Source organism: Atta cephalotes (genome assembly GCF_000143395.1).
Source record: "Atta cephalotes unplaced genomic scaffold scaffold00005, whole genome shotgun sequence".
In the NCBI taxonomy this organism is placed as follows: Eukaryota; Metazoa; Arthropoda; class Insecta; order Hymenoptera; family Formicidae; genus Atta; species Atta cephalotes.
The window spans coordinates 803,428-812,862 of record NW_012130069.1 but is presented as its reverse complement, the minus strand read 5'-3'; the positions used below and the strand labels follow the sequence as shown (position 1 = coordinate 812,862).

The 9,435-nt window shown below is 43.0% G+C and overlaps 1 protein-coding gene across 1 annotated transcript in view; it reads right to left on the bottom strand.

Annotated features, from left to right (window-relative positions):
* Positions 1–719: 719 nt before the first annotated feature.
* Positions 720–9,435, bottom strand: part of LOC105626244 (CREB-binding protein) — a 22,934-nt gene continuing 14,218 nt past the window's right edge. The window contains exons 11-24 of the mRNA XM_012207549.1: positions 7,449–9,259; positions 7,200–7,357; positions 5,903–6,019; positions 5,679–5,813; positions 5,040–5,516; positions 4,672–4,837; positions 4,251–4,427; positions 3,926–4,156; positions 3,611–3,841; positions 3,414–3,533; positions 3,036–3,337; positions 2,239–2,652; positions 1,790–2,108; positions 720–1,709 (exon numbers count right to left, since the gene is read on the bottom strand). Of these exons, the coding sequence (XP_012062939.1) occupies positions 720–1,709; positions 1,790–2,108; positions 2,239–2,652; positions 3,036–3,337; positions 3,414–3,533; positions 3,611–3,841; positions 3,926–4,156; positions 4,251–4,427; positions 4,672–4,837; positions 5,040–5,516; positions 5,679–5,813; positions 5,903–6,019; positions 7,200–7,357; positions 7,449–9,259 (5,648 nt within the window). The remainder of the gene's footprint in view (positions 1,710–1,789; positions 2,109–2,238; positions 2,653–3,035; positions 3,338–3,413; positions 3,534–3,610; positions 3,842–3,925; positions 4,157–4,250; positions 4,428–4,671; positions 4,838–5,039; positions 5,517–5,678; positions 5,814–5,902; positions 6,020–7,199; positions 7,358–7,448; positions 9,260–9,435) is intronic.

Sequence of the window (9,435 nt, the reverse complement as noted above, 5' to 3'; positions counted from 1 at the left end):
TATATATATATATATATATATATATATATATATATATATATATGTAGAGATATATATATATATATATTTGTACGATTTCACTCACCCTGCACGAGTAGCAGCGAGGAAGAGTGGTAGAGTCGAGGGGGCTCTGGAGGATACGAGTGGAGGATACGTAAATAATGATCTTTCGACAGTTTCGCTTTAGTCTTTCGTTCCTTCTCGTACTACCGATTTTCATATCTCTTTCTTTCTCGACCAAGGACGAAAACAATTTTGAGTCTATTTGAGCCAGGCCGAGAAGAATTAAAAAGCACCAACATCGCGTTATTTTTCCCTCTTGTCTTTCGACGTATCGCATAATGTAGAAAATTGAAAGAGAAGATATATACACGCGCGCGCGAACCGAAACGTTTGTTCGCAACATTGAGGATCGCGAAATCGGAAACTATCCTGCGGTCCTAGAGGTGTTCCAAACCCCCAGGCGTGTCAGGCTCAATCGCTCGGCAAAATTTGATGGTACGCGCGTCACAGGCTTTCTCTTTCAGTCTCTATTGGCGCGCGCGCGCGCGAGTTTCAAGATTAATTATCTAATGCTTTCATAATTCCGTGAACGTTTCGTATTATTTATAAATTCACGCGACGCGGACGGTCGCAGCCATCCGAGCGCCGCCGTTGTCGTCTCCGTTAAGGGAAACACTTACATAACCATCGACCGATGTGATCGTCCGTAACAGTCACTACAACCCCTCGACGAACTTGGAGAGTTGGTCCTGCGGCGTCATCGGCGTTACCTCGTTGGCGTCTGCGCCGCCATTCGTGGGCGCCGGCGCCGGCGAGGGATGATGAGGCATAGTGGCGGGATGGCCGGTGGGCGCACCTGGACCGCCACCCAGCTGCGAAAGCATCATTTCGCTAGGACCGCCGCCGAGCTCGTGAGCCGGCGAATGTGTCGGCGTGCCGTGAGGCGGATGATGATGCGGCGATGGCACCGGACCCGATCGCGGCGACGGTACCGGTTGATTACGAGGGGAAGGGACAGGTCGCGGCGAGGGGTTGGGCTGCGGAGATCGGATGGGCGGTGGCGAACGAACTGACTGCATCAACTGTTGTTGCACGGAGATCCCCGGCGGACCCATGACGCCTTGCGGCGAGGGCACGGGCGGCGGAGTAGGTTTCAGACCTGGCTGACCGTAGCCCTGTTCGTTGAAACCGCCGTAACCTAGGGAGTTGGGCAAGTTTTGGTGTCGAGAAAACACACTACGTACTACAGCCCCACTGTTTCCTAAGTAATTACGATGGGTCATGTAATTACCAAGAAGCGGCCGTATAGGTCGCTGTTGACCGTATGGTGGCGCCGGAGGTTGAGTGAACGGCTGCTGCTGCTGCTGCTGTTGCTGCTGCTGCTGCTGCTGTTGTTGCTGCTGCTGCTGCTGCTGTTGAGCCACCTGCTGTTGCCTCTGCTGCATCACCAGCATCTGTTGCTTATACCATTGCGACTGCGCTTGCACTGGCTGTTGTTGTTGCGCCTGCTGTGTCAGCATCTGTATTTGCAGTCTACCTTGCTGTTGTTGCTGCTGCGTCTGCTGTTGCGGTTGCTGCTGCTGCGATTGTTGCTGTTGAGACATCATATGCTGCAAACCAGGTTGTTGTTGTTGAGGTTGATTAGGCCCCAATGGGCCGCCGACACCCCCACCATGCTGACCAGGTTGTTGCTGATGGACAAGCGCCTTTTTATTAAGAAGATCAGTAGTCAAATCTGCGCGTAACAACAAATGTATGATATTTTTTAAAATGTCAATCAACTCACTCGTTGCTTGATGAAGGCGGCCATTAACGGTGGATTGCTCTTCAATATTTGAAGTATCTGGTTCTGCTGGTCAGGCGTGTGCGGGCTCCTGAGAGTTTGCATTAGCTGTTGCAGAGCATGTTTGTGCATAGTACTTGCCTGCGGACCGACCTGTCCAACCGGCCCGATTACGCCCGGTTGCCGTGCCATTTGCGCACCCATTCCCATTCCCGGTTGAGCCTGATGCTGTTGTTGCTGCTGTTGTTGCATCAACTGTTGCGGTGTCTGCTGTCGCGCCAAATTGGGATTTTGTTGCATCACTGTATTCGACTGGTACCTACTAAAAGATAAAAGAACACGCTATCTCATAGGAGTACACAGAAACCGTGTTCTATTTTGATTTTTCGATTATAATTTATTTGCCAAAGTTAATGATGAAAAATGTATAAAATAGGAATTTAAATAAATACCTCGCTGTCCATTGATCCATCGGAATGAGATGAGTGCCGCTGGGATTCGGCATCTGAACCGGCAACGGCCGTTGCATCTGAGGTGGCGGCATTACCCCGCCAGTTTGACCTCCTACGCCGACACCCACACCAACACCACCGCCCGGTGTTACCTTACCATAACTAACTGAATGTGGTGCTTGTTGTCTCGCTGCCTCTTCCTGCACCTGCTTCACCACTTGTAGAACATGAGCGGGAGGAGTCTGCGTTCCGGGCTTTAATCCGATACCTGGTTGATGTGGTGTTGGCAAATTCGATGTGCTAACACCAGGTTTCATAGCGACTCCAGTCGACATGGCAACGTTTGAGGTCTGTTGTCCGGTCTGCATTGCTACAGGTCCAGTGGGCCTCGTATTCATCACAGCCATTCGTCTCCTATACACAAATAAACACAAATATTGACTAACGTTTTCGATATATAAAAGTTTGATAGACAGATACAGTATGATTAAGCAGATAGTAAGTTTTTATTTAAGTTTAAAAGTAAATAGAAAATAAGATAATTTATAACGCTATTATTCAGAAAGTAAATGATATTAAGAATTGAGGAATAAAGCTTAATAGCAAATTAAAAAAATAAAGACAACATGCAAAGATATGCAAAAAAATCAAAATATGTTCACGCGTTTTAGTTTAGATAGTATTCTAGGATTCGCTATTTAATAAAAATAGATAGAACAATACTTGAAATAAAAGACAATAGAATATATTTTTGCATTAGTGCAATAATATATACATAAGTCGACAACTTTACTAACCTAAGTAACTGCGCTTGCTGTAACCGTTGTTGTAATTGTTGCTGCTTTATCTTATGCTTGATGTTAGAGCAGAATGGAACGAGACATTTAGTCTCTTGGCAGTGCTTTGCATGATAACAACACAACGCAATTAACTGTTTACAGATGGGACAACCACCATTTGTCTTTCTCTTGCAGTTCTTCGTATGCATAACTACTCGTTTCATTTTCTGACAACTCGGTAAACGACAATTGGCATCTCTACATTGACAAGCATGCACCAATGACTGAATGCATCTCTGTATCGATAATTTCCTGGCCTCCTACATTGCAGAAATAAAAAAGATACATGAGCACATTATAGGCTTATTACAACAATATTTTCAGAAGATAAATTACCTGTGGATTCGTTTGTTTGGCATCAGCCGGTGAAGAGCCATCATCCAAATCAAAGCCAAGTTTTTCCATCGGATGCGGGTGACCGTCTTTATCTTTACAACTCACACATAAATCGAAATCCTGTCATAAAATTGGAGTTAGAGTAAAAGTTATGAAAAGAAACAAAAGTACTTTTTTCCAAATAATCTTATACGTACATCACAAACTGTACAATGATATCTAGTCTCCACATGACTTTTACAGTTATTACAAGTGTAAACAAATTTGTCTTGGCCTTGATTATGTAATTCGTATAGCATAGACATGGAACTGAACTTTGCTCTTCTAAGCGATGAAAATTCGTAATGCCTTTCCCTTGCCATCGTGAGAAACGCGTCACGACCATCCATTAGATCACAATTGATAACAGGATCGGGATCTTGGATAGGCTAAAAAAGATTTAAATAAAAATTAATAATCGCATGCATCATGTTTTCAGAGGAAAAGAAATGTACAACACGGAAAATACTTACTGCCAAACTGGCTGCACTTTGAGCGCTGTGCAACCTAATGACAAAAAACACTTCTTTGTGCTTTTCCATAGTAGCAAAGATTTTCGCGGAAAGATCATTGCCAGTTTGAGGAGTATTCGATTTCTTGCTATTTTTCCTTTGATTCGCTTTAGATTTGTTAGATTTCTTCGCCTTTTTCTGACCCTTCTTCTTACCGTCTGGAGTTTCCGCGTCTTCGGACAGTGAAAATATCTGAAAAGATACGAGATCGGGGATATAAACATATAAGACGAAAAACGTGATTATTGCAAGCAAGTAGAAACATTATTTATTTTCTAGAACTTACCGCGTTTGCCGCAGCAGCGGCTGCTTCCGCCGCTTCAGCTTGTTTACGTTTCTCTTCCTCTTCCTGATCTAATTCTTTAATACTTTCTTCCAACACATTCGGCCAAAAGTCGCCCTCAAAATATGGTAGATCCGCCGCAGATGAAAGCCTATCTTCCATGGCTTGTTTTAAGATGTCCTGCATACAAATGTTTCATTTATATATTTCTGTTTTAAAATAGAGAGATACATGCGCAAATAGTCAAAATGCAAAAAAATATCGTCTGCAAATCCTATGTTCATTGCTATATAACTGTAACAAGAACACTAGCTTCGCTACAGACGTTTCTTTAAGTCTCATTTGACACCGATACGATACCGCGACACGTAACGGAAACACAAGAGACTAGATCTATCAAAAATCTATGAATTTATCTGCTAACCTTGTAGTCAAGCACGATTCTTTCGACCATTCCCTTGTCCAACATTTTCTTGTACCACTCCTGCAATCTCTTAGGCTTTGGTATTTTTTGTTCTGCGGGATGGCAGTGGAAGATATAATCGTCCCCTTCGGAAGGTGGACAAGCCCAAATGTGAGCCATAGTGTACCTGTAATTTCACATTTTTCTTCTTTATATATTTTGTTAATGTAAAATTCATATTATATTATCTTTATATTATATTATATTATTCATATTATATTATCTTAAATATAATATTATATTAGATATAATATTATATATTAGATTTTTATTATGTACACTGTAAATTACTTCAATTATAATTTGTCTTTTTGCTTGGATAAACTTACCCAAGCTGCTTCGCATAATCGAGATATCCAAGAAGAATCTCGTGATACACAGCCGTTCGAAATTGTCTAGGCCGGAAGAAGTGGACAGAATCCAGATACGCGATGTAAACTCGTCTGGTGTTAGGCGGCGTACATTCGCTTCCGTATTCCTGCACGTGCATACCGAAAAAACAGACGTCGGTGCCGTCGACCTCCTCGAACGCGAACAATGCTTTCGCGCGGTATGGGAATTCGCCGGGCATGTCACCGTTCTCGACGAATCTACTTCGCATCCCGGGTTTGACCTCGACCACCTTGTCGCTGGATGCGACCACTCTGATCGCGACCTCACCGGCGCCCGCTTCCTTCTTCTTCAAGAAATTATTTACGCGCGTCTCGATGTATGTGCCGAGTTTTGTTACGGGCAATCGTTTGGCGTTGAACTTATTCTCTTTGCGTTTCTGTCCCTTCTTCTTTAAACAATTATCACAGGTAAATCTGTCAAAGGGAAAGTAACTTCTAAGTATGCGAAATATTTTATAACTTTATCAAACTTGAAAAGGCAGTAAACAATGCGAACGTATTTTATTTTAATAGAAAGAAAACATAATTCGTCAAATCTTTTCGCGATTATAGTTTTGATAAAATAAAATTATTTACCCTAATGGCCAGATTGCTTCCATATGGAGCACACAAATTTGATGTACTCTCCTACCACAGTCCGTACAGGTTACAAAAGGCTCTAATTCTAAGTGATCATTCTTCATTTCCTGGAACTGTTCCTTCTTGATAGCACTATGAGGAACAAAGATGTCATATAGACCGTATCGGATCGGAATAATGTTAATAAAGATTATACGCGTTAATTGTTTGACATCACTTACGTTTGAGGCTGCGTTGGATCGTCTCCCAACGTCACTGTGTCACCAGGAATGTCGTTGAAACATTTCTGACAGAAGGTGTATCTGTCGGAAAGAAGACCAATTCCCTTTAGAAGACCACTATTATATCGGCGCCGTGTGTACGGTTTTATTATGTAAATTCGATGTACGACGGCCAATTTATTCCAAATGTGTGTCCAAGTTTCGGCATATTGAGTTTCCGTCAATTTCGGCAAGTGTTTTTTTTTTTATATATGTACAATCAATTTTTTTTGGTAATTACACATGCATGCAATGGCCAATTGTTTCGGATCCGATTTCAGTTTCGAAAGACCGTGGAAAGGCATCGTTTGGGTTTTTTTTCGATTACAGTTTTTTCCAGAATCAAGTATTTCGTAGAGTCGAAAAGAAGCAAGGTCGCAGGCAACACAAGAAGTAAGCGGCAAACAAGGATTTGTGTATGCGTGCGCAACCCATGGGCGAAGACATACAAAGAAGAGAACAGTGCCAATGTTAAAAAAATATCAATTTATACGTCATTTTCTAAATCCTAATCGCACATACCAAAAGGCTATGTAAAGCCATTTATATCCAGCGATCAATAAACGTTCCTTACGCTGTAACTTTCTTCAATTTTAGAACTTTAACGCTACATTTTATAGTATAAAATGATACACATCCTTTAAGTATATGCGCAACTATACATTACACAAACTTTAAGTGCGTGAGTTTAATACGAAAGAAAATTCGTACATATAGCTTCAAAAAAGTGTAGTTCAGGGGACTGACCTGCTTTTACATTTATTGTCAAAAGCAAGTTAATTAACCTGTCAATTTAATTTAGCGTATTCAGCGATAGGACACTTTCATATTAAAAGGGTCTACAGAAGATGAATACGCGGGGATCACCGTTCTTCAAATGCCCTATAAGCATGGCAGAGCCGTATAGAACATTACTTAAAACGTAAAAGTCACTACTAGATGTTACAAAATACTGCAAACGTGTCCCCATTGTGCACGCTCTAATTACAGAAATGTTCAAACTGCTAATGTAACATAATACTTAAAATGCCATTTCTCACATGCTCAATCGATTTAGATTAACAAAAGTAATATAATGGATTAACTAAACTTCGACTTAAAGTTAGAATATATCTATGTATTAATATTTTGATAGATTCAGCATTAATACAATATTAACATTTTAAGCATTAGTATCTTCAAATAACGTATTCTCTCACGTCAATAGTTCTCTATGCATTATAATTCAATATATACTTGAATGTAACTGTGCACTGACCTGTTTTGATACGAATAATACTTTGCATCCCTAGGTATCGTACAAAGCTGCTTGCCATAGCAACAGAGTACCTGCGGGTTGAATGTATACTTTCTGCCGCAACAATAACCCAGTGCCTGCATCACGGGGTCTATCTCCTGCTCGAACACTTCCGAGAGCTGCGTTTGAAAAAAGGAGAAAAATAAATTAGACTCGAACGTATAAAGCATGTATCGCATGTTAGTGATCATATCATCAGATAAACATTACCTTGGTGCAATATCTATAAACTCGAGAAGTCTTGCGATTATACAGCCAAGCATTATCAAACATCATCCACACGTCGTCGACGTACTCCCACGGATCGCTGTATTTCTCCGTGTCAAGTTTCTTCTTGATCGTCGATAGATCCATCGGCTTCTTCACGATAGTCGGATAATCCGGTATACCCAATGCCTGAGGATCTACCGGTTGTCGGAACGGAATGCTCTCAGGATCTTGTCGATATAACTTTTCCAACGTCGGCATCAATGCCTGGCGCAATTCATCAGGCTTGAACAAGCACTTCTTCTTGTCAGTAGACGTGCCACTCGGTTGAATTGGTTCTGGCACCAAGGGTTTGATGTCAGAGGTAGTCGTATCTTGACTGGACACAGGAGTCATGCTCTCCTCTTTAATGCCAGGCTCTTCCTTTACGGTTGCTTCATTCGAGCCCTCCTCCATTGGTTCGGTCTTTGGCTCGGTTTTGATAATAATCTCATTGTTCACACTTTTACCATCCATTCTATGATTCTGTGGCTCGTCCGGTGGTTCTTGTTTGATCTCCATCTTTATTTCCTCCTTGATGGAATCCAGCTTACCTTTGTTATTATTCATCGGCGGACTGGGTGAATTGTCACGATCCAGCGCTGCTGTAATGGCAGCCATTTGCGAGGACATGGATGTACTACGTGGAGTGTTTAGTGCTGCTCGTTCTTGCGAGGTCATACCTTTGCCAAGACTTGCAAGGCCGGCTGGGGACGGTGTTGGGCCGGAATGGGGAGGCGTTTGGTTCGATGCGGAAGACACCGTTTGATTTGGCGTCATTAACGACGGTACCAGTGGTGTGTTTGGTGTGGACGTGGTCGACTGAGGTCCGTTAGTCGTACCCGTAGTCGTCGCGGGTACGCCACCCGTTGGACTTGGTCCGCTGGATGCAGGCGGTGGTATCGTCTGTGGTGTCGATGTTGCAATACCATTGTCATTAGGCGTGGTAGCTGACAATGGCCGAGTTGGAAATTGTTGATTCGATTGTTGTTGCGGCTGTTGCTGCGGCTGCTGTGCACTTGGTTGCTGCATACCACTAAACGGTGATGGTGTTTGTGGAATCGATGTTGCTGGAGTACCGACCTGGTTGGGAGCATTTGTCGGTTGTGGTTGTTGCTGACTTTGCTGTTGCTGTTGCTGCTGCTGTTGTTGCTGTTGTTGCGCTGCTTGAGCCTGGGCTTGCGCTAGTCTGACTTTCATGAGATCGGGAAATTGATGCTGGTTCTGAATAGGAGAACTGTTAGGTAAACCGGCAGTCGTGCCATTGGATGTCGGGAATTGACTAGTCGTCGCGTTGTTAGATGCAGTAGTGGTCGTGAGATTAGCCTGGGACATTTGAGGTCCAAATGGACTCAGTCCAGGATTAGGCACCATATTGGCGTTGGATGTGGATTGTCCGTTTGGGCTAGGACCGGGAGGGCCGACCAGGATGCCTTGTTGTTGCTGCTGCTGCTGTATTTGCTGCTGAGCTTGCACCTGTTGCTGTTGGGCCTGCTGTTGTTGCGCCTGCTGTGGGAACTGCATCCTATTGTGCTGTTGGATAGCCATCGCTGGTATCGTTGCCAGTTGACCCATACTCGGTGAGTGGCTTCGTAAGGTAGGTGGTACTGTCCCGACAGGTTTCGATGCCCCTGGCATAACGGTACCTACATTTGGAGGCGCACATGGCCTTAATCCAGGACCAGATGTACCCGGTGGCTGCGTTGGTTGTTGCTGCTGCTGTTGCTGTTGTGCTTGTAGCTGTTGCTGTTCCTTTCGTTTTTGTCGTTTTTCATCTACGTTATTCGACAAATCGGGCTTAGAATAAGTAGTACTTAGATACATGTTAATTTAAAAAGAAAAAAGTTTGTTTTTTAAAGAATTGATTAACTAAAATATGTATAACACACGCACGCACGCATGCACACACACACACATATATATATATATATATATATATATATATATATAT